The 23,499-nt window shown below is 65.1% G+C and overlaps 5 protein-coding genes across 5 annotated transcripts in view; 2 read left to right on the top strand and 3 right to left on the bottom strand.

Annotated features, from left to right (window-relative positions):
* EMIHUDRAFT_461517 (hypothetical protein) overlaps positions 1-2,744 on the bottom strand; it is a gene marked incomplete at its 3' end in the record, with an annotated part of 5,448 nt that extends 2,704 nt beyond the window's left edge. Inside the window, exons 1-7 of the mRNA XM_005766949.1 lie at positions 2,343-2,744; positions 2,068-2,224; positions 1,755-1,990; positions 1,339-1,477; positions 1,052-1,170; positions 429-552; positions 103-257 (exon numbers count right to left, since the gene is read on the bottom strand). Coding sequence (XP_005767006.1) covers positions 103-257; positions 429-552; positions 1,052-1,170; positions 1,339-1,477; positions 1,755-1,990; positions 2,068-2,224; positions 2,343-2,731 — 1,319 coding nt within the window. The 5' untranslated portion in view covers positions 2,732-2,744. The remainder of the gene's footprint in view (positions 1-102; positions 258-428; positions 553-1,051; positions 1,171-1,338; positions 1,478-1,754; positions 1,991-2,067; positions 2,225-2,342) is intronic.
* A 150-nt stretch (positions 2,745-2,894) lies between these two features.
* Positions 2,895-6,249, top strand: EMIHUDRAFT_448130 (hypothetical protein). The gene is made up of 8 exons (XM_005766948.1): positions 2,895-3,606; positions 3,723-3,816; positions 3,890-3,947; positions 4,014-4,063; positions 4,202-4,287; positions 4,893-5,160; positions 5,289-5,375; positions 5,447-6,249. Exons 1-8 carry the CDS (start codon positions 3,056-3,058, stop codon positions 6,191-6,193), a joined length of 1,941 nt encoding a protein of 646 aa, XP_005767005.1. The 5' UTR covers positions 2,895-3,055; the 3' UTR covers positions 6,194-6,249.
* A 4,288-nt stretch (positions 6,250-10,537) lies between these two features.
* Positions 10,538-12,084, bottom strand: EMIHUDRAFT_196998 (hypothetical protein; the record flags this gene model as incomplete). Its single annotated transcript, XM_005766947.1, has 3 exons — positions 10,538-10,691; positions 10,780-11,042; positions 11,116-12,084. 3 exons carry the CDS (start codon positions 12,082-12,084, stop codon positions 10,538-10,540), a joined length of 1,386 nt encoding a protein of 461 aa, XP_005767004.1.
* A 6,188-nt stretch (positions 12,085-18,272) lies between these two features.
* EMIHUDRAFT_350178 (hypothetical protein) lies at positions 18,273-20,419 on the top strand. Its single transcript, XM_005766946.1, has 7 exons — positions 18,273-18,290; positions 18,533-18,623; positions 18,698-18,732; positions 18,883-18,928; positions 19,201-19,277; positions 19,560-19,652; positions 20,021-20,419. The coding sequence occupies exons 1-7, from the start codon at positions 18,282-18,284 to the stop codon at positions 20,138-20,140; spliced, it is 471 nt and encodes a 156-aa protein (XP_005767003.1). The 5' UTR covers positions 18,273-18,281; the 3' UTR covers positions 20,141-20,419.
* Positions 20,420-23,233: 2,814 nt separating this feature from the next.
* The window catches only part of EMIHUDRAFT_432509 (thioredoxin), a gene marked incomplete at its 5' end in the record, with an annotated part of 2,096 nt that continues 1,830 nt past the window's right edge, over positions 23,234-23,499 (bottom strand). Inside the window, one exon of the mRNA XM_005766945.1 lies at positions 23,234-23,499. Within this exon, the coding sequence (XP_005767002.1) occupies positions 23,327-23,499 (173 nt within the window). The 3' untranslated portion in view covers positions 23,234-23,326.

Below are 23,499 nucleotides of genomic sequence, written 5' to 3'. Positions count from 1 at the left end.
ATAAAAAAAAAAACTTGAGAAGACCCAAAGTAAGAGTACTGAGAATGAGAGGGAAAGAAAGGGGGGCTGTGGCGAGTGCCGCGGTGGCGGGGTTGGACAGACCTCAGCTCCACGCGCCGCGAGATGCGGACGGTGTTCTTGCGCGGCGCCGCCACGACGGTGCCCGCGCACACGCCGCGGTGCGACGGCGAGAGGCCCCGGACGAAGGTCTGGTGGCGCGGCCCGTCGAAGAAGCCGGCCGAGTGGCCGTCGTGCTCCTGGAGCGTCAAACAGCACGCCAGCTGAGGGAGGGGAGGCGGGCTCCGCCGACGGCGGCTGCGTGCGGCGGACTGCGGCTCCCGTATCCCTCGCATCTAGGCGGGGCATATCTCCCCATATCTCCCCACATCTAGTGGGCCGCGCTCCTCGTCCTGCGCGCGCGCAAACACCTGCCGCAGCGCGTCGGGCGCGAGCGGCGGCGGCGTGGCGCGTCTCTCGCGCGCCGCGGCGTCGAGGACGTCGGTGTGGGAGGCGGAGACAGCCTCACGCGCCCCCCACGCCTCGTCGATCGCCCTGCGGTACGCGAGGGTCAGGGTTTAAGGTTCGGGGTAGGGTTAGGCGAAAGGTTAGGGTTAGGGTTAGGGTTAGGCCTGCGGTACGCGAGGGTCGAGACGTAGACGTACTCAGCTAACCCTTACCCTCTCACCCTCTAACCCTCTAACCCTCTAACCCTCTAACCTTCTAACCCTCTAACCCTAACCTGCGGTACGCGAGGGTCGAGACGTACACGTACTCAGCTAACCCTAACCCTCTCACCCTCTAACCCTCTAACCCTCTAACCCTCTAACCTTCTAACCCTCTAACCCTAACCTGCGGTACGCGAGGGTCGAGACGTACACGTACTCAGCTAACCCTAACCCTCTCACCCTCTAACCCTCTAACCCTCGAACCCTCGAACCCTCTAACCCTCTAACCCTAACCCCAACCTGCGGTACGCGAGGGTCGAGACGTACACGTACTCAGCTAACCCTCTAACCCTCTAACCCTCTAACCCTCGAACCCTAACCCCAACCTGCGGTACGCGAGGGTCGAGACGTACACGTACTCCGCCGACTTGAGTCGCCCCTCAATCTTGAAGGTGCGCACGCCGGCCTCCAACAGCCGCGGGACATGCTCGAGTCCGCAGAGGTCCTGAGGCGAGGGCAGACGGGCTAGTTCGGTCTCAGGACTGGTCATCCTGCATGAACAACTACGAGGTCCTGCGGCGGAGCAGAACAGCCCGTCACTATCACCAGTGGCTAGCGGGGCTACTCATCAGACAGGGTCAACAGCCCGTCACTACCGCCAGTCAGTGGCGACTTCATCAGACGGGGTCAACAGCCCGTCACTACCGCCAGTAGTGGGTAGCAGGGTTTCCTGCGGCGAGAGCAGGTAGTGCGACGCGTCGCGCAGCTCCTTCAGCCTGCCGTCCACCATCAGGCCGTAGGGCATGCGGCACCTACGTGGCGGTTCACGCCAGCCTCGTGGCGGGAATGCGGGACTGTGCAGTGTCTTCAGAGCACCGCGTGAGTACGCGGGGCTACGAGTACAGTGGGTACCGCTGAAGACGGCCGAATGCGGCTGAGTCCGTGTCCTCTCGAGCGCTGGTTGGGAGACAAGAACATTCCTTCCGCCTCTAGGATGGGCGCCTGCTCACTCCGAGAGGTGTGAAGTGCAGAGCCACCCCTTGCCGCATCCGGCCCCGCAGAGAAGGGGAAGGGCACTGCTGCGCGCACTGCCCGCGGTTGGCGGAGCGGCCGCCGCCTGACTCGGACGAGAAGCACTGCCCGTTGTAGCTCACACACATGTGGCCGTGCACGAAGACCTCGACGTTGGCGCCGGGCACCGCCGCCGCCACCGCAGCGATGTCGTCGATCGACAGCTCTCGCGTGAGTACGACGGTGCGCGCGCCGAGCGTCTCCGACGCGAAGCGGGCGCCGTCGCTGTCCGAGATGGACATCTGCGTCGACGCCTGCAGGGACAGTCCCGAGACGCGTCCGACAAGGCTGCCAGACTGGCTGACGCCAGGCCCACGCCCCACGGCCGCACGTGCAGCGGCAGCGAGGGAGCGACGGCGTGGAGGCGCGAGGCGAGGCCGACATCCTGGACGATGAGACCGTCCACGCCCGCTCCCTCGGCCGTCCTCGCCAGCTGCTCCGCCTGCGCCATCTCTGACTCAAAGATGAGCACGTTGACGCACATGTACCTATGCAGTTTTGCCGAGGCGGGCGTCGGCGCCAGTCTCTCGGCCGTCTCTTGCCGTGTGTGCGTGCTGGCCCCGCGGCGTGGAGTGTGCTGCAGTCCGATGTCTATTGCAGACTCGCCCCTCGAGCCCGGCCGCGTGCAGCCGCTCCATCAGCGCGGGCAGCTCGTCGAGGCCGAAGTTGGTCGCGCGCGCTCGAGCGTTCAGGCCGGCGGCGCACCCAAAGTAAACCGCGTCGGCGCCCGCCTTGATCGCCGCCTCGACCTGCGGCCAGCCACCCGCCGGCGCGAGCAGCACGGGCTTCGTGACCGGCGCCGCGCGGCGGGTCGGGCCACCGCCGCGGCCCTGCTCGAGGCGCTTGTACAGGTCAGTCGACTTGCGATAGCGAGCGTCCAGAGCGGCAATGGGCGCTGGCGTCCGCCGCAGCGGCTGATTGCTACTTGGCACGACACCGCCGGCGAGCGCGTCGGCGCGGTAGCCAAGCAGGAGGAGAGAGCTCAGCACGAGCATGTGTGTGTTCGGGCTCTCAGCGGCCGCTGAGAATAGAGAATAGGACGATGCAAGGCGGCGTGGAGTTGATCGACTATGGAGCTCAGAAGAAGATGAACATCTAAAAAAGAATGTGTTCGCGCGGTAACGACCTCGCGGCGGCTGGTGGCGGCCTGATTTGGCATGCTCCCTTTCGCCGCTTTCGCCGCGAGCAAGAGCAGCAAGGATCTGCGTCACGACCTTCTGGATGGCTACGACCCTCTCGTCCCGCCAACAGCAGGTGCGGACGTACTCGTGAATCTCCGCGTATTCAAGGTGGTTGGCGTGAGTGCTGCGTCGAGCCATATGCTGCTCAAAGTATGGTTTCGGCAGAGCTGGACGGACCCGCGACTGGTTTGGTCGCCGGGCGATTATGACAACGTGACGTCAGCCTACTTCCGCGCCGCCAGCCGATACGACGGCGCATCGAACAATCGCGGCGTGAACGAGATCTGGCTGCCCGACATCCGGCCGTATAACCTGGGCGAGGGGTTCGAGGATACGCTGCAGCCGTCAGACGTCCTCGTTAACCACACGGGTGGCGCCTTTTGGTCACGGCCGGGCGTGATGGACGTGCTCTGCAAGTTTGACGGGCTCGCGCGCTTCCCGTTCGACCACAAGCTGACTTGTCCGATCGACGTGGGCGGGTGGATGCTCGACGGACAGCGGCAGCGCGTCGGCCTGTTGGACGGCGGATACGAGGGCGACTTCGTCGAGGACGATGTCGACTCCTCCGCCACCTTGGTGGAGGCTAGCGCGGGCTCCTCGTTCACGGAGTGGGACCTGCTTTCCCTGTCTGCTGTCGTGCGCAACCTGACTTATGTCTGCTGCGGCGACGACCCGTGGCCCGTCGTCCTGTACGAAGTCACGATTCGGCGCATCGCCCTCCCCCCCACACACCCCCCACACCCCCCCCCCCCACAAGTGCAGGCGGCGCGACGCGAGCGCGACGCGGCTGCAACTCCCCTTGTAGGCGCAACGCCTCCTTCTTTTACTTCTACGTCCTCATCTTCCCGCCGACCACCCTTGCGATCCTCGCCATCTCCGTCTTCTTCGTCTCGCCAGCGGTCGAGGGCGGCCTGCCCCGCCCCGGCACTCGGCGGCGGTGGCGCCTCACCCTGCGGCCCGGTGTGAGAGTAGGTTGGTGAGCGGCTCTCGTTCGGGGTCACTCTCGTGGTGGCGTCCCAGTTCGGCGCGTGTGCGACGCGCAGCTCGCCGTTCCGTGAGCCACGCATACGTCGTTGTGGCCCGAAGCGTGCCATAGGCAAGCTCGTCGTGATGCAGCTCATGCCTATCTGCTCCGAGCTCCTCTGGGTGCGGCTCCTCCCGAACATCAGCGAGCTCTCCGGAGACACAACCCGAGACATGCCGAGAACATGCGCTGTACCAACTAGGCCACGCCCCAGGCTCGATTTGCAATGCGCATGATACTGGCCGCTCATAAACCAACAGGTGGATGTCTTCCTCCTCATCAACGAGCTCGTCACCCTCCTCTCCCTCCTCGAGTCGACTCTCGTCCTCTTCCTCCACCACTACGAGTCTGACTCGCTGCTGCCCTCCTGGCTCGCCGCCCTAGATGTATACCCCAGCTAGTTACGCGTATCCCAACTAGCTCTCGAGCATCCCTGAAAGAAAGAAAGAAAAGAGATGTAGCCCTCGACGTGTTCTGCATTCACACCCTCGCCCACTGCCTGAACACGAGGCTCGCCGCGCCGCGCATCCTCCGCTCGCTCGCCGCGTGCGAGACGGCCGATGAGCGAGAGTCGGTCCTCACGCTCCTCTTCACCCGCATCCGCCACGCCGCCGAGACCGCTGTCGCCGCGGAGAAAAAAGCGCGCCGCGAGCTTGAGGCGGCGGCGGGCACTTCGCTGCCGCCGAGCGACAGCGAGGGGGAGGAGGAGGGGGAGGGGGCGGAGGCCGGAGGGGCGCTACCGCTACGAGAGAGGCTGCACGGGCTAGAAAGCGGGAGAACGCATTCTTGTGTGTTTCCAACCAGCGCTCGAGAGGACACGTATTCGGCCGTGATCCGCTGCATTCCGCTGTATTCATTGTACTCGCAGCCCCTCGCATTCACGCGGTGTCCTCAGAAGACCTCGCTCGAACACCGTATTCACAGCCTGGCTTTGGCGTGCTCATGACGTAGGCTGCTCGGCCTCTTCCAGGCAGCACCGCAAACGGCGGCGGTCGAAGAGAGTGGCGCCCCCGCAGAGCGTGAGCAAAGCCGGGCGGAGAGCAAGGCGGAGCGTGGCTCCGACGGGAGGGACGCCCCGTCGGGCGACGGCCCCACCCCGGGAGGCGACGCCATTGCCGGCCCATCGGCGGAGCTTGGCTCAGTGGGCCACAAGGCGGCTGCGGCCGTCGCCGCCGCCGACACGGAGGTGTCTCCCGTGGTGGAGGCGGCCCTCGCCGAGGCGACATCGCCCCCGCCCCTCTCCCTCCCTCGGCCACGGGTGGCGTGCCGTTTGGCGCCTCTGCTGAAGACAGCCCCCTCCAGCGGCAGTCCACCGCTCACAGCCTCGTCCCATCGCCCTGTTCTTAGGCGGCGGTCCGCGCGGCGGGCGCGACTGCCGCGCGCGGCCGAGGAACCAAGTATCACAAGCGCCGCTTCCGGCTGCACGAGCGGCAGGCGCAGCGGCTAATTAGTGAGTAGTGACTAGTGATTAGCCATTAGTAATCAGTGGCTTGCGCGAGCGGCAGGCGCAGCGGCTGCTCTACTACGAGAAGCTCTTCTTCGTGCTCGACAACGACGGCGCCGGCTACGTCGATGGCGCGACCGCCGATCGCTTCCTCTCCTTCGTGGCTTTTGAGCTAGACGCGCCCACGCGGCGACGGCGCATCCTTGAGGCCGTCTCCTTTGACCTGGACGCCGCAGCGCTGGCGGCCGAGAGGCCGGCGCCGGTGGCGCGGCGCTGGTCGATAGAGGCCAAGGCGACGATGCGATTGCGCGGCGGCGAGCTGTTCCTCTCTCGCATGCAGTTCGTGCAGCTGTGCATGGGCACGCTCGGTCGGTGCGGTCTCGACAAGCCGCTCGAGGAGGTGCAGATGGCCTTCGCCACGTTCGACATGGCACACACGGTGGGAAGACGGCGCGCGCTGGCCTACTGGCGCGGCGTGGGGCGCCGGATCGACGCGGCGTCTCGGGTGGTCTTCACGGTGGGGTACTCGGTGGGGCTGCTCGCGCTCTACAACCTCAACAGGGAGTCAGCGCCGCTCTGGTCGATGAGCGCGCTGAGCATCCTCGCCACCGTCGCGACACCGTGCGCCGTCGTCGCCACCTTTGGCGCTTGCCTCTGGGCGCGGAGCATGCGCCAGCGGACGCGCGCCCAGGGGATGCCTCGCATGGCAGTGGAGGCGGTGGCGGCGATGCGGGAGAGGAGAGGCGGGGCCTTTGGTGAGAGCCGGGGCCGCTCGTTCAAGACGACTGGGGATGGTGCACGCGTGTGAGAGGAAGTTCAAAACATACTTTACGCCAGTACACAAGTGTCTATGACCTTACCTTACATGAGTTGCCCCCGCCCCCCTCCTGTATATATGTATGTTCCTATGTAGGAAGGTGAAGAACAGCCAGGCTCGGACTGGACACCAACGCGGTATGGGTGGACGCTAGACAGATGATGACGGCACGCACGAGCGACACACAGACACAAACAAGCTCACAAGACACACAGCCAGCGGGCTGCCACACACCCTGAGTTGGCATACACATAACTCAAGGCCACATCCTCCCTGTCGCCCCCCCCCGCACTCCAAGGTGCCAAGAGAATAAACAAGGGAACAACAAACAACAGACGGCCCAGGAAGTAACATGCGAGGCTAGAGCAGGCTTGCTCCACCTCTAGCAATCTCGCCGGCCGGCGAGGCACGGACGAGACCGTGTGTGGGGTCTAGTGAGGTGTCTATGGACGCCCTCCTCATAGGCTAGCTGCCTACTGCTAGCCCTATCTCGCACTCACGGGTGATGACAACTCATTGTATGAGTGTATGGAGCGGCCGCACACTGCTCGGTACCCCCCCTGCACATCTAAAGCCATGGCCGACCCCCCCCCCCCAGCAGCAGCGCTCTGCTGCTGGGGGCGCTCTGCTGCTGGGGGGGTCGGGACCCCCCCCCCCCAGCAACAGCGCACTGCTGCTGCGGGGGTCCGGATCCCCCCCCCCAGCAGGAGCGCTCTGCCTGTGGGGGGTGCCGGCATCTCTGTACGGACAGCAGCTGTAAGAAGCATGTGTTCCAGTGGCGAGAAATTATGGGCGACACCCAAATCAGTGGTCTCACCGGCGGGGCCTCCTACTGCCAACCGGGCTCGAAGGCGCGGTGAACACAACCGCCTCGAGCGTACGCTCAAACACGAGCCGAGGGTGGAGGGGCGGCGGCGGCGAAGAGGCGGGAGAGCTGGGTCCGTGCGCTCTGCTGCTGGGGGGGGGTCGGGACCCCCCCCCAGCAGCAGCGTTCTGCTGCTGGGGGGGTCAGACCCCCCCCCCTAGCAGCAGGGATGGCTTTAGATGTGCAGGGGGGGTACCGAGCAATGTGCGGCCGCTCATGCGAGCAGAGGCGCGTGTGCTAAATCTAGGCCGCACGTCGTGGCACTATGACGAAGGTAGACGTGCGGCCGCAGCGCGCCCACCGCAGTCCCGGTGGTGCGCGCGTGTCAGTAGATTGTGTCCGAGAAAGTACGAGGAGATCTGGGGTGTCGCGTGCTTACGGGCGGTATTTCAAGGTGCATTCCACATGATATTCAAGTGTTCTTTGAGCAGGTACACCAATCCTGTATGCTAAAACTGAAAAATAAGCTTATACCCCGGGCTGGCCCGCTGAGCCCGGGCTGGCCCGCCCCCTACCCGCCCCCCCCCCGAGCTGCAGCTGGCCCGCGCCGCACGCGGGTTGGTCCGCCCCCCCGGGCTCGACCGTCCCGCACGCGGGCTGGCCCGCTGAGCCCGGGCTGGCCCGCCCCCCCGGGCTGGCCGCCCCTCCGGGCCAGCCCACTTCGACCCGGGCTGGCCCGGGTAGCGGGCCAGCCCGCTTCTCACCCGGGTCAGCCCGCGGCAGGCGGGCAAGCCCGCGGACCGAGCCGGGCCAGCCCGGGGCGCGGGGGGCTCCCATTGCTGACGGAGGCTCTGGGTCTGGCTTGTTGCCACGGCAGCCTTTCGCCGCGACCTTGCACACCTTCCGCGGCGCTTCATCCGCCATCCATCGCACGCACCATCAACCTGCCATGTTCTGGCTTCTGCCTGTTCTGGAGTACTTTTGATGGGGAGGGTACCATTGGATAGAGCTCAATGAGTAGGTCAGTAGTCTCCAGGTTTGACAAGTAGTCTCGCTACTCACAAACTTTGGTGCGCGTCCGACGGTAATTTCTATAAGTATCTCTTAGGTGGCGAAGATCCCAGGGCGGATCTTCCAGCCCCTTTCGACACCGCAGCGCGGTCCTACGGCCGCTGGTGGCCGCCCCGATGGCCCAGCTGGCCTAGCCGGGTCGGCTGCATGTCCAGCTGGCCGTGGGGGCCATTGTTGGGTCATTGTGTCTCGTTTGAAAACGGGTTTTCGGCTGACGGCAGAAGATCCTCTGGAGGATCTTCTGCCGGGAACCAATGTCAGAGCTCTGAACGGCTGATCTGAGAGCCCCCCAGCACAGTAGGGATTGATTATGATCAGATCCATCACTCACTGGCCGGGGTTGAGCTATTCTAGACGACAAGCCGCGTGCAGAGTGCCTGAAGTTCAGCCCCGCACGACGCACAGACGTGCCGGCTAGTGGGCTGCTAGCGCTCTGCGGGCAGCAAATGTCGCGCTTCTGGGCCACCAAGCCGGTAAGATGACCTAACCCGGTCAGTCTGAGGCTGCGGCCATGATGGTTGTACTCCTCCTGGTGTCGGTGGACCACTTTTTCGGCTTGAGCTAGCGACGAGAATGATCAGCGCGAGGTGGACTCACGAGGGAGGCCACGGGTCGCCATGTTGGGCACACAGGTGCCACCCAGGCAGAAGTATTGACCAGACAATGAATACGTACAATACCCTCACAAAGAGAGCGATGCCTTCCCACCTGCTGACCGCTTCAGCGGTGGTCGCCACCAATGCAACGACGGCACTCGCCGGCCACGTTGCTGGCCAGCACCAACAATTCTGGGCGCCGCTCGGCCCGAGGCATTGCTAGGCCTGCTCAGGTCGTGCCACATGAGCACTGAATGGCCTCGTAGGGGGCTCATGGGGCCGGTGACGGCGCCCTGCGCCGAAGATCCCAGGGCGGATCTTCTGGCCGCCACTTAAGAGATAATGCGACAGTAAGTGAACAATTGCCCACATGGATGCCGTTTGGCTGCAGTGACTGTCGGTGCAGCTCTGGGTGGCGCTCGCGGACGAGGCACAGCGCGCCATTGGTGCGGCGTCACGCGGCCGCGAGGGACCGCGGGGGAATGCTACCCGGTAGTGGGATGGGGGGCCCCTCTCGAGTGCCAGCTCGCCATGGAGTCAACGCCATGCACCAGCAGCTCGACGCTGTGCGCGCCACGGGTGCAGCGGCCACGCCTGAGCCGCGAGAGCCTGCGGAGCCGGCTGCCGCAGCGCCACCCAGCTCGGCCGCGGATGCGGGGGCGGATGCGCGGCCGAGCACGGGAGCGCGGCCCGGCGCGGCGTCGCTCCTCTCGCCGGTCGTCGTCGTCGCCACATCGCTGGAGCTGGTGTCCCTGACGGGCAACATGCTGTGCACTCTTCGCCCCTTCGTGCGGCCCGAGCACCGCGTCCTCGTCTTCGCCCTGGACGCGGGCGTGTGCGCGCAGCTCGCGGGGGTGCTCGTGTCCTTCCCGCCTGGCACGGCGCGATGCGACGCCAGCCACGCGCCGCGCGCGCCGCCGGGCGGCGGCGCCAGCAGCAGTGATGGCGGCCTGGGGCGGCTGGACCGCAACGTGATGTACAAGAGCCTGCCGTACCGCAGGCACACCGTCGCCAAGCTGCGCGCGCAGGCTGCGCTCATGGCGGACCCTTCCCGGCCCGAGGGCCAGTGGTACCTTTTCGCCGACACCGACGTGGTGTTCCTGCGCAGTCCCTTCGGGTACGTCCGCCGGGTGCGGCCGGCGGCGAGCTTCGTCTTCCAGCAGAGCGGCGAACACAGAGCCGTGTGCGCGGACCAGGACGCGATGGGCAACCCGCGGCACGAGTGGCGCTACGGCGCGCTGGGTGTCTCCAACCAGTGGGCCGACATTACCGACGTCGTCTGCACCGGCCTCTACTTCATCCGCGCAGACGCGGCCGCGCGCGCCGTCATCGCCGCCGCGCTGCGGCGCGACGCCCTCAAGGGCGGCTTCGACGGCCTCGACCAGGGCGCCGTCAACTATGCGCTCAAGGCGACCGATTCTCCCTTCCACCTCCTACCGTGCGCAGAGTGGCCCAACGGGAGCGCGCAAAAGGCGCTCAAGCTGCTCGTGGGCGGCACCGGCCGCCGGCGGCACGGTGGCGTTCGCGGCGGCGGCGGCGGCGGCGGCGGCGGCGGCAGCGCAGGTCGCAGTGCGGGGTGGCCAGCGTACGCCATCCACTACAACTGGCGCGTCTCAGCGGCCGCCAAGATCCACGACATCCGCGCCGCCGGCATGTGGCTGTACCACGAGGGCGCAGGCGTTACGGGCGCAGGGGCCGGACCCAGGGCCGGGGCCGAGGGCACGTGTGCGCAGAGCGACGTGCAGGAGCTGCCTGCGGGCGCGGGCGCGCTGTGAGTTCAGCGGTAGGTATTACCCGCACTGGACGCTGGAGATTGTCGTGGGACGTGGGTCACTGGCAGGCCTTCCTTATTATTCAGCTGGCCTAACGTTTGTTGGGGAGCCCCATTATTGAGTATTGTTCTGTTGTTACTGTTAATACTAGCAACACTGTGTTCACATTGGGCTTTTTGGCCAAAAAATCGACCACAACAAATCCGTAGGGTCGCTTAAGCGCTCCGAGCGGTGCCTCATGAGCGCTGCAGACGTGTAGTCGGGTGGAGCGGGATCGAACGGGGGATCCGACTCTACTCTCGGTTTGAAGGCGTGCCGCTTGACGGTGCGCACCTCCTCGAGCGTCGCCTGGCCAGAGCCTGGAAGTTGGGCATCATCAGAGCCTTCTCCAAAAGCTTGGGCGGCGGCGGCTGGTCGCCCGAGGATGCCGGCCCGCCTGCCACGCTAGGCGCGGGGCGCCCCGCGTCGTAGAGGAGGTCCTCCGCGACCAGCGCGGTCACCGCATCCTCCGCGGAGGCCCCCGGTTGGACGAGGTGCTGCCGATCATGAACGGCCGTCGCGAGGATGGCCAGCTGGTCCGCCAGCGAGAGCTTAAGCTGAGGCGCGGTCAGAATCTTGGCGGCCAGACGGCTCACCAAGGTATTTGCAGTCGGGCGACGGCTGGATGACTAGCTGGTAGAGCGCACCCAGCGAGGTGGCGAGCATGATCCGCCGCTCCTCGATGCGCCGCCTCTCATCTACCCCGCCGGCCTGCATGCGGAGCAAGTCCGTGAAGTCCTCGAGCCTCGTGTGTGGGTCCGCGGAGGTAGACTGAAAGATGACGGGGAGCGAAGCGCCCTTGAGCAAGCGAGGGATTTGGAGCGCGAGCATCGTAGGGTTGGCGGCCGCCGCCCCCACGCTTTGCACGATAGCTCCTTGGAGAAGGCCGGCCGTGAGTCTCGCGGGGGCTGCCAGGGGCAGGCGGGCCGCCCTTGTAGCTATCGGTCCCAAATGGAAAGAGAGCAGCGAGTACAGCAGCAGAGGCAACTCCCCGCCCGCCTCGAGCGCGCGAAGCGGGAGTTGCGTAAGGAAGAGCAGGTCCTGTGGTCCTGGCACGACCGGCACCACGGCCGCGGCTTGGCCCCCTCGACCGCGGCCCCGGCCTCTCCCCGCGGCTGGCGCTGGGACGGCGGGCGCGTCAAAGTCTTCACCGAGAAAGATGTCCGAGTGCGAGACCACCCAGACCCCTGGGTTGGCCATTGCCAGACCGGCGAGCCGCTGGTGCAGCACGCCGATCTTCTCCATGGAAGTGGCAAAGAGGTTCGCCGCGTCCAGAGCGGTCAGAAGCCGCGACCAGAATGCCCCATTGAAAAGCACATTGAGAACGTGGTTCCCATCGAGGAGGGTGCCTGTCTGCTGGTCCACGCTGAACCGGCACCGCGGCAGGAAGGCGCCCTTGGCGTCACTCTGCCCCAGGGTGTAGTTGGTCACTGCTCCTGCATTGTCGTACACCGTGGTCCAACTCAGACAAGGCGTGTGGTCCTTTACGTGCTGAGCCCCTGGAGCGAGAACGAGCGCTGCATCACTGGTGATCTGAACTTCGTCAACGACGACGACGATGGGCGCTTGCGCAGCTGGCGGGGCCTGCTGCTGCGCCATCTTCACTGCGTCCTCTCCTCTCCTCCCACCTCACAGAAAACTGCGGCCGCCAGCGACAGAGCGTCTCGCTGGCGGACGGCGAGAGGAACACAAAGGGACGTCCGGACGTCCATCCACTGGGATGAGATAACTGGAGATCTAAGGTCGAATCTCCCGATTCCACAGCCGCCCACAGGAGCGCCGCCTCAACACGGGGTCTCGGCTCTATCGAGCCATGCTAGCTCCAGCCGCAGCCCCACCCGGCCGCCCGAGGGTGTTCCCGCAGGCAGAGAAGACCAATCCTGGGGGAAGTAACCATACAGGGTTGGGTTGTTACACTATGAAGTCTCGGCGGGGAACGCGCCACGGTCAGGGGTGCGCGGACATGACCGCATGAGTGGCGCGGACATTGCCATTTGTAGCGCCGGCGACGGCGCACCGTTTGTGCTAATTTTTGTCAACGGACTCGAAGGCAGTCGTGCACAGCGACGCTGAGAGTGCTGAACGTCCACCAGGCCGTCGGAGCCGTCCGTCCGTCCATGCGACGCTTGCATTGGATGTGGTGGCGAGAGCACAAAACACACTGGCATGACGCGTGATTGTGATGAACTCCCCTCCCTCCACCCTGCAGCACACCCTGCACCCTCCCATCGGATGGGTTCCACCCCGCTGATCAGACAGGGCGCGGGGCGAGCCACATCATCACTGGCTCGCGGCAGTAAGGGCACTCTCGCATCAGCTCGGAGCATGGACCGCAGACGCACAAGTGGCTGCACGGCACCGCGAGGTGAGACTTCGGCCGCTCGAAGCATATGATGCACGACGTCTCTCCCCCCATCGTAGACTCGGGGGCAGCCGGCCGCCCCGTGTCGAGGCCGGCGTCGGCTAGTGAGACAGCAGCAAGCGGCTCAGTGACTGGCGGAGGCGGCTCCGCCGCCTCTGCCGCCTCTGGCGCGATCAAGCGCTCGATGGCGCCGACCCGCTCCTCGAGGCTGCCCTCGGTCGCCGCGCCGAGGCTCGCCTCCAGCCGATCGACACGCCGCTGCAAGTCCCCACCGCCGCCGGTCGACTCGTTGCTCACCGCCTCCTCGCACCGCGACACCCGACGCGCCAGCGCCTCCTCCGCATCCACCTCGGACCGGCGCAGCGCCTCTGCCAGCTCCGCATCCTCGCGCAGCGCCGCCCGCTCTGCCGCACCCGCTAGCTCTGCCGCCTCTCGCTCCGCCCGCCTCGCCGACTCCTGCTCAGCAGCCAGCTGCACCGCCCTCTCCTCCTGTGCGCGAACCTCTGCCGCAGCCTTCGCCCTCCGCTCCTCCTCGAGCGCGAAAGCAGACGGCGCCTTCTTGGCCTTATTGTTCTTCGCCTTGGCCTCCTTCTTGGCCGCCGTTGCCTCCGCCGCCTTTGCGCGCCGCCTCGCCTTCTCCTCCTCCGCCCTCCTGTCCGCAGCCTCCTTCTCGCGCCGCGCCGCCTCTGCCTGAGCGGCTTTGCGCGCCGCCGCGGCCGCCCGCTGCTCCTCTCGCTGCGCCTCCTCAGCCGCTCGCCTCTCCGCCTCCCTCGCCCGCAGCGTCTCCTCTGCTGCCGCGCGCTCAGCGGCCAGCTTCGCCTCCGCCTCCGCCGCAATCGCTCGCCTCTGCTCCTCCAGCGCCGCCGCACCCGCCGCCCGGCGCGCCTCGTCCGCCGCTCGCTCCGCCTCGCGCTGTCGTGCTGCCTGCTCGCGCTCTCGCGCCGCCGCCTCCTCCTCCCGCTCGCGCTGCTCGCGCCGCCCCTTGGCCTCGAGCGCCTTCTCCGCCGCCTTCTCTGCCGCCTCCGCCTCCCTCAGCGCCGCTGCGTGCTCTGTGAGAGCGCGCACGCACCCGGCGTGGTCCACTTCAGGAGCACTGGCGGCGTCGGCAGTAGCTAGCACCTTGGCCGCCTTCTCCTTGGCGATATGCAGCGCGGACCTGCCGTCTGCAGAGCGAGCCTTTGCATCTGCGCCAGCCCGAAGCAGGCGGAGCACAACGGCGGGGCAGCCCCTGTAGGCGGCGGCCATCAGCGCGGTGCCGCCGTCGCTGTACGGCAGGTTGACCTCAGCGCCGTGCTGCAGCAGCGACTCGACCACCCGCTCGTGACCTTTGTTGGCGGCGGCCATCAGCGCGGTGCTGCCGTTGCTGCTCTGCAGGTCGAACTTCGCGCCGTGCCGAATCAGCAGCTCGACCACCCGCTCGTGACCGTGGAGGGAGGCGAGCATCAGCGCGGTGTCGCCGTTGCTATCCTGCTTGTTGACCTCAGCGCCGTGCTGCAGCAGCAGCTCAGCCACCCGCTCGTGGCCTTCCTGGGCGGCGTACTGCAGCGCGGTGAAGCCTTTGCTGTCCTGCACGTTGACCTCTGCGCCGCGCTGCATCAGCAGCTCGACCACCCGCTCGTGGCCGTGGCTGGCGGCGATCATCAGCGCGGTGATGCTCTTGCTGTCCTGCAGGTTGACCTCTGCGCTGTGCTGCAGCATCAACTCGACCAGCCGCTCGTGGCCATTGCGGGCGGCGAGCATCAGGGCGGTGCCGCCGTTGCTGCTCTGCAGGTTGAGCTCCGCGCCGTGCCGTATTAGTAAGTCGACCACCCGCTCGTGGCCTTTGCCGGCGGAGAGCATCAGCGCGGTGAAGCCTTTGCTGCTCTGCAGGTTGATCTCCGCGCCGTGCCGCAGCAGCAGCTCGACCAACCGCTCGTGGCCGTTGTTGGCGGCGCTCATCAGCGCGGTGTAGCCATTGCTGTTCTGCTGGTTGATCTCGGCGCCGTGCCGAATCAGCAAGTCAACCACCTGCTCGTGGCCTCTGTCGGCGGCGACCGTCAGCGCGGTGTCGCCGCCGTTGTCCTGCAGGTTGACCTCTGCGCCGTGCTGCAGCAGCAGTAGCTCGACCACCCGCTCGTGGCCGCTCTCGGCGGCGTCCATCAGCGCGGTGTCGCCCTCGCTCTTCTGCAGGTTGATCTCCGCGCCGCGCTGCAGCAGCAGGTCGACCACCCGCTCGTGGCCGTTGTCGGCGGCGCTCATCAGCGCGGTCCAGCCTTTGAGGTCCTGCAGATTGACTTCAGCGCCGTGCCGCAGCAGCAACTCGACCACCCGCTCGTGGCCGTGATGAGCGGCGCCCATCAGCGCGGTGCGGCCGTTGCTGTTCTGCAGGTTGACCTTCGCGCCGCGCTGCAGCAGCAGCTCGACCATCCGCTCGTGGCCGTTGAAGGCGGCGCCCATCAGCAGCGTGAGGCCGCTCACGCCTCGCCTCTCGTACGTCGCGTCGACCCGCCCGCCGCCCTCGAGCCACGCCAGCACCGCCTCCTCCTCGCCTCGCTTAGCCGCTAGCACGGCCGCGTCGGAACAGCTCAGGGAACCTGCGCGGCTGCTAAGCTCGCGTGCCCCGGGCGGGCTGCTAAGCTCGCGAGCACTCATCGTGGATTCCGGGCTTTGGGGGGTTCGGCGCGCGCAACTGGCGGCTAGCCTCTGAGGAGAGTGACCAGAGACACCTCACATGACCCCACACACGGTCTAGTCCGGCCTCGCGGTCGGCGGAGATTGCTAGAGGACGAGCAAGCCTGCTCTAGCCTCGCACGTTACTTCCTGTCGTCTGTTGTTTGTTGTGCCCTTGTTTGTTTCTCTTGTATCTTAAGAACTCTTGGCACCTTGGAGTGCTGGGGGGGGCGACAGGAAGAATGTGGCCCTGAGTTATGTGTACGCCAACTCAGGGTGTGTGGCAGCGAGCTGGCTGTGTGTCTTGTGAGCTTGTTTGTGTCTGTGTGTCGTTCGTGCGTGTCGTCATCATCTGTCCCGCGTCAACCCATACCGCGTTGGTGTCCAGTCCGAGCCTGACTGTTGTTCATCTTTCTACATACATACATAGTTGGTGATGTCCGAGGATGCCACCCGCCAGAAAAACGGTATGGTGGTGGATTGCTCTCTACTGCTGCGCGCCCCTGTCGGTTCGGCGGCGCACGGCGGCCGCGCGCTTGGTGCCGACGTCGACCGGCTGCTCTTGGGGGGGGTTAGGCTTTGGTCACGTCTCGGGCGCTGCGAGGTGTCTTTTGGCATGCTGGCGCTTGGCAAAGACGCCAGCAAGCTCGCCTTGCTTGCCTGCGGCCGCGGGCGTGCGGGTGGGCCCGCCAGGCGCGGGTTCCTGCGGGACCGCCGCGCGAGCACGGCAGAGAGAGCAACAGACCCTGCGGCTGCGGAGCACGACGCACAGCGACGGTGCGGGCGAGATCTTGGTTGGGGGGGGAGTGGGGGGGAAGGGGTGGGGGGGGGGGGGGGTCTTTCCGCCCACCTGGGAAAAGAACCCCCCCCGGCGGGCGAAAAGGCGGGCCTGCGTCCAGAGTCTCCCGACACGCGGTACAGGGAGGGACTAGCGCTAGCGGAGGGAGGCGCCTCCGAGGGGGCGACTGAGGCGCCGAGGCCGCGGGGGGAAGGGCAGTCGTGAGCTTCGAGAGACGACCGAGACTCGAGCGTACGTGGTCTATCGAAAATAACAAAGGCGGGGGAGCGGGGAGCGCACGCCCACCCCCACGCACGCGTCAGCTTGGAGCCAGGTGTGGTGTGGGCGCGAGAATAGCTCCGCCGTTCATGGAGGCAACCGATACGAGTCGACTGGTGTGTGTCGTCGTGGTTTCGTATCAAGAATACTCACTCACACACACACACCCGCCTCCTCCTACTTTCTGTAGGTAGGTAGGTAGTAAGGTGAAGAACAGCCAGGCTCGGACTGGACACCAACGCGGTATGGGTGGACGCTGGACAGATGATGACGACACGCACGAGCGACACACAGACACAAACAAGCTCACAAGACACACAGCCAGCTGGCTGCCACACACCCTGAGTCGGCAAACACATAACTCAATCAAGGCCACATGACCCTGTCGCCCCCCCCAGCACTCCACGGTGCCAAGAGTACAAACAAGGGCACAACAAACAACAGACGACAGGAAGTGATATGCGAGGCTAGAGCGGGCTTGCTCCACCTCTAGCAATTTCTGTGTTTGGTAATTCTACCATACGCCCAAAGACTTTTTAACCCAGCGCCGCCATTGTGTGCCTTTGTTGTCCTCCCGGTCCTCCTCTGTCGCCACCCATGAGCGGCTCGGAGCTCTGGTGCGTGCACAGCGACCCGTGCGGAATCTGCTGCGCCGGCGTGACTTACATCCTGCTCTTCTTCGCAGACTGGGTGACCGCACGCTGCTGCACACCCACCGCGCGCCCACCGCAGCAGCCATGCACTGCCGCCGCCACCATTACGCCCGCGCTGCTATCCCTGCTCCCGCGCGCACACAAAACCGTTGTCTCGCCACCGCCCGACGGTGCACAGGTTGTGTGCACGCACTTGCTGCCGCCTTGGCTCGGCCTGTCGGCAGGGTCATGCGTGCTTGGCCTTGCCTTCCTGCTCATCTCCGCTCTCGCCGTCGCCTCCCACCTCCGGACCATGCTGACCGATCCTGGCGCCAACACCTCCTCCTCCGCTCTCCTTCCCCTCCCGCTCCCGCTCTCCCCCTCTCTCCCTCTTTCTTTCTCTGCGGCTCTGCGAGGCCAACCACGACATGTCCACGACATGTCCACGACATGTCCACAGGTGCTGTACCGCACGAGTACACGCCGTCCGCGCTGCTGCACGACGAGAAGGCGACCCGCCGACCTCGCGCACGCACACACAGACACACACCACCACCACCATCACCACCACCACACACACACACAACGCCACCACCACCACGCGTGTGTGCGCACGAGTGTACACAACCACCACCGCCGCCGCCGCCGCCACCACCACCGACGGCAGCGGCGGCGGCGGCCCCCAACACACACACACGCACACACACACACACACACACACACACACACACACACACACACACACACACACACACACACACACACACACACACACACACACACACACACACACACACACACACACACAGAGAGAGAGAGAGAGAGAGAGAGAGAGAGAGAGAGAGAGAGAGAGAGAGAGAGAGAGAGAGACGCACGCACACGCACACACACGCACGCACGCCACACACCGCCACCTCCACCATCACCATCAGCAGCAGCGCACACACCACACATCCCACCATCCCACGCTCGCGCAGAGACGAGACACCTTTGCCGCTGAGAGGGGAGCTGTGAGCAGGCGCTGCCGATGTGCTCGCGCTGCAACGGCTTCAAGCCTCCGCGCGCGCACCACTGCTCTCAGTGCGACCGCTGTATCATGAAGATGGCGCGCGAGTCTAGCCGAGACCTAGCCGAGACCTAGCCGAGACCTAGCCGAGACCTAGCCGAGACCTAGCCGAGACCTAGCCCTTAGTGCTGCCCTCCGGCCGGACCACCATTGCCTTAGCCTAGATCTTGCCAGGATCTCGCCGAGATCTGGCCGAGATCTCGCCGAGATCTAGCCGCAATCTGGCAGAGATCTCGCCGAGGTCTGTCCGAGATTTCGCCGCCCTCCGGCCGCGGACACAGGACCACCACTGCCCGTGGGTAAACAACTGCGTCGGCGCAAACAACCAGAAGCACTTTGTGCTCTTCGTTGGCTACACGGCGCTGCTCTCCGGCCCGCGCCATGCTGCTGCTGCTGTCGCGGCGGGCGGCTGTTCATGGACTCATCATTGAGCCGCTCCTGCACAGGCTACGCCATGGTTCTGCTCGTCCTGCGGCTGATGGCGACCTCTCCTCCTGCCTCGCGCCGGCTGCTCGCCAGCAGAGGGTGGTTGGGTGATTGATCACTGGGGTGGTGCTCAGGCGACGGGCCATAGGCATAGTCAGACTCAGAATGAGAATTGATTGACCATTCATCGCTGGTTGGCCCTAAGGCGACGCTCAACGAGCCGCGCCTCTTCCTCACCACGCACTCGCACGGCCCGCAAGAGCCTGAGATACGGGGAGATACGGGGGAGATAGGGGGAGATAGGGGGAGCTAGGGGGAGATAGGGGGAGCTAGGGGGAGGTATGGGAGTATCACGCGCTCGCACCGCCCGCAATAGCCTAGTACCACACCTCCCCCAAGTAGTATCGAATCCATTGTGGGTCCAGTCCCGTGGGTGGTGTGGCTGGTATCGCGCACTCCGCTGAGCCCTGCCTCAGTGCCGCACACCGTCCCTGCTGAGTAACAACAGGCATGAGTACGTTAGGCCCGCAAGAGCCCGTCTCGATGCTGTATATGTTCCTGCTGCTGTTCGAGGCGCTGCTGTTCGGCCTCTTTACTTCGGCGAGATGCAGCCGAGACGCGCCGAGATGCAGCCAAGATATCGCCGAGATATCGCCGAGATATCGCCGAGAGATCGTGCGGATCTAGGTGGAGAAGCCGAGATATCGCCGAGATATCGCCGAGATATCGCCGAGATATCGCCGAGATGTCGGCGAGATATCGCCAGTGACAGCGTCTCTTGCGAGCCGCTCAGTCCACTTCGGGCGACCTCGGGTAATCTAGGGTACAGTAGTCTTCCCGGCGGGTCTCGGCTGATCTCCCCGGGCGGTCTCGTGCCGCCAGGCGATGTTTTGCGAGCAGCTCAGCTCCATCCTCACCGACCAAACCGGCATCGAGCGGCTCAAAAACGATTATGCGCCGCCGAGACGCTCCGCGGTGCAGAGCTCCAGATGCGGAAGATCTCCCCAGATCTCCCCAGATCTCCCCAGATCTCGAGCTCTAGACGCGCAATGCCGATCCACAACTCCCCATCTCTCCCCGGATCTCGAGGCCTAGATGCGGACACAGGTCCGCGTATTCCGACTTGCACGCGCGATGCGACGTGCCCGGCTGTGTGAGCTGCCTTCGTTGTATTCGTATTCGTAGCCCCTCGTATGCACGTGATGCTCTGAAGACACGGCTCGATATCTGCCCCTTTCTGCACACGAGTGCAAGTCGCGCGCGATGGCGGAGGGAGAGAGAGTCAGGCACGCAGCCCGGGGTCCGAGGGGCGGCGAGCAAAAGCCGTGGTGCTCGCAACGTAGGTGCAGAACTTGTCGGAGACGTTTGGCCGGCCCTGCTCGCTGCTGTGGCTGCTGCCGACGCCGGTCACCTTCAACGGCCTTACGTGGTGGGACATCCTCCCGACGGAGCACGAGGTGTAGCCTTGGGCGTGCTGGCGGGTGGGTAGGGCGGAGGCGGTGCGGCGGCGCCCCTCGCCCTCCGTTTCTCGGGCTGGGCCCCTCGAGATTAGTTGCGAGACGTGGCGCCCAGTGGTTTCGCGGAGCCATGGAGGCCCGCCCAGCAGCCAGCCGCTTGTCTGTGTCTGTGGCGCGCGCCCAGCGTGTCGCCCCTCGGAGGCGAGTGGTGTTGGCGCACGGCTCTTGGTGTGTACTATTATTTGGCAGTGCTGCACCGTGCACGCGTGCCGCCACCCTGCCATATACGCGATACGGCTCTACACTCCGCGCACACAATCTACGCGCTCGCGACACGCGAGCCCCGCCCGGCGCTAGACGGCGGAGCTGGAAGGGCAAACGCTACTCCACCCATGCGCTCGCATCAAGCTCTCGCAGGGAGCTCAGATTTCATATACCGCCCCGCTCACACGAACGAGCACCGGAGCAGCCTGCAGCCCCAACCCGCCCCCCACACTGCAGAAGGCCGCCGCCCACGAGCAGCCCCAACCCGCCCCACACTGCAGAAGGCCGCCGCCCACGAGCAGTGCCAAAGTCCGAGGGACAATCTCAGCCAAGCAGGGGTGCACTAAGTGCAGCCGTTGCAGCCCCCCCAGTTGCACCAAGCCCATTCATGATTACAATAGTATTCAAGTATTGTACTCATAATACACGTGCATCGTGAGTACTCAACTCATGAGTACCACCGCAGTTGAGTATTCATACTCATGAGTACGGCTGGCGCATGCGTGAGTAAATGTACTCAAGTCCATGAATACTACTCTCCCAGAGTCCCAAAACGCGCTCCCGGTCGACCGACCGCTGTCTCTGCTCCAGCGCTTCGCATATGCCACCAAAGAGGAAGGGAAGAGCCCAGCCTCGGCTAGATGTGCCAAAATACAAGCTGCTTCGGCAGCCGATGAGTCTTCTCGGCACGCAGGTCAAGTTCCCCGGGTCGTTCTGGGAAGGGCGAATGACGGCCGAAGAGAAAGCTGCGGACTACCTGTGCACGGTGCTTGACTTTCAGATCGCTCACCGCATGCAGCCTGGCGCCCAGCCGACACAAGCCTTTCAGCTGCAGGAGATGGGCACCGACGGCACAGGATCGCTGGAGAGGAGCGACCTCGAAAGCACAAAGTTCTGGTGCGGTATCCGGCGCCATTCTCGAGCACTACTACAAAACGTTTCCGGAAGAAGCGGCTGATGCGCCTGCGCCTGCTCCGCCTGGCTCGGGAGGCAGCGGCGAGGCTCAGACCGCGATCAACCCGTCAGACAGCAATTCTGCATTCCCAAAACTGCGCAATGGGACGGCAGAGGTGTTCCAGGTGTCGGCGCACCGCATCTCGGCCGCGAGGACCCGGTTACGCCGCCCAAACGAGCAGCAGCAGCTCGGGCACAACTTTGTCGACTAACAGGCTGAGGAAAAATTCGGCGAAGAAGCGGCACCGGCGGTACGCCGGGACGAGCCCGGACCGATCACATTGTTCAGAACCGCAGCGGCGAGCCGCCGCGGGCCCACAGGAGGGCTGGGAGTCGCGGCACTAGACCGCGCCGCCAGCAAGGCGAGAGCGGCAGCAGCCGACATACCCGAGTGGGACGCCTTTCTTCGGATACCTGCAAGTTGCTCACGCACTTGTATTTGAATACATTATTCATATTCATGAGTACAGGCAGACGTGACTATTCATATTCATGGATACCAAACGTCATGACTACGCATACTCAACAATACAAGCTGCCAAAGGATGAGTTGAGTTATTCATTGTAATCATGAATGGGCTTGAGTTGCACTTGTCATGTTCCAGGCCTGCGTCTGGTCCTCAGCACTCGGTGCAGCCATTGCAGCCCCCCCAGGTGCACTTATCATCCCAGGCCTGCGTCTTGTCCTCACAAAACGGCTTGCACACCGCTGGGGGCGACGGGGGGGGCGGGGGGGGAGGGGGGGGATTTTTGTTTCAGGGGATGGGGGGGGCCCCCCAAACCTGGGTCCCCCCCTGCCAATTTAAAAGCAAGGGGGGCCCCCCCCCCCCCCCCCAGAAGCGTTTTGTGAATCTGGAGGGGTGGGGACCCCCCCCCCCCCCCCTTAGCAGCAGGGATGGCTTTAGATGTGCAGGGGGGGTACCGAGCAATGTGCGGCCGCTCTCAATGAGAACGTATGAGGTACCCGTGGAACTTGTCACCGCTGTGCCCCTCGCATCGCTATACTCGAACGACGACGGCGCGCCGGCAACCGCATTTGCATGGGCATCAATGCCTGGCGTCGAAACTGTTGAGCACCGCATGGATTTTGAGAACGGCCGCGATGCAAATAACGAGGGCGCCGCAGCTTATGCGCCTGTTTGGCCGGTTGCTGTTGAGGCGCGCGCGATCTAGCTCAGTAGTACCCGGGGGCGGGGGGGGAGGGGGGCACTGGCACGTGACAATTCTCCTGTGCCGACTAGGCGCGACCAGTGCCGGCAATTGAGGCGGAAGTGATCACCGTCAACGCGACGGCAGTGGCACCCGTTGAGACCGTCAATCGGGCTTCTTTCGACGTGGCCGGGAGGATGTCTTTGGGCTACTAGATGCTCCGGCCGCCAAGGGCCTGCTCGACTGGCCGCTGCAGAGCACGTTGCGAACCTCCCCTCCACTTCTACTACTTCTCCTACTAAACTACACTGCGATTGCTGCTGGTACCACGTAAACTCTCAAGACAGAACGGCCGGGACAGTGATTGAAATGGGCTTGACTAGGCTCTATAGGGGCTTGCTTGAGTGTGCGAACTGCGAATGCGACACAGAGGCGGAGATCGAGGCGCGCCGAGGGCCGGCAGAGTCCAGAGAGCGTCACCCGTGTGCGGCGTCGTGTGGGCGGTGCACATTGTACCCTCAGAGATGTGCCGCACGGAAAATGACACAACCGCTTGTTGCTCACAAATCACGTGCACACGCTCACGCAGGCTGGAAGGGAGCCACCGTGGAACACACACACAGGCCCGCCCGTGCTAGTGCTGCGCGGCGCACGGTGCCTCCGGCCCCCCCCCCCGCGCCCCCCCAAGAGGCCAGTGCCCAGAGCGCGCCTTGCCCTTGGCACATATCTCTGCAGCGATCGATGCTTTCTCCGTACCTTCCTTATACTCGGCTCCCACCTCAAAAGAAAAGCCGGACGGGTCTCGGTCTGCGAGCGATTATCCAGCTACCTCAGGCATGGCGTGGCCCCGCCGCGCGCAAGCTCGCACCCGCAACCCAGCGATTGCGGCGCGGGCGGCGACACGCCCCCACCACCCCGCCCGCGCCCCAAGCTTCGCCAGGAGGTCGCCGCCACGGGCAGGGCGTGGAGGCGGTTCGCCGCCGGCGGGCCCACGCTAC

Source organism: Emiliania huxleyi (genome assembly GCF_000372725.1).
Source record: "Emiliania huxleyi CCMP1516 unplaced genomic scaffold EMIHUscaffold_5, whole genome shotgun sequence".
Lineage (NCBI taxonomy): Eukaryota > Haptophyta > Isochrysidales > Noelaerhabdaceae > Emiliania > Emiliania huxleyi.
Note: the sequence above shows the minus strand (reverse complement) of the source record. Positions and strands in the feature narration are given on the sequence as shown.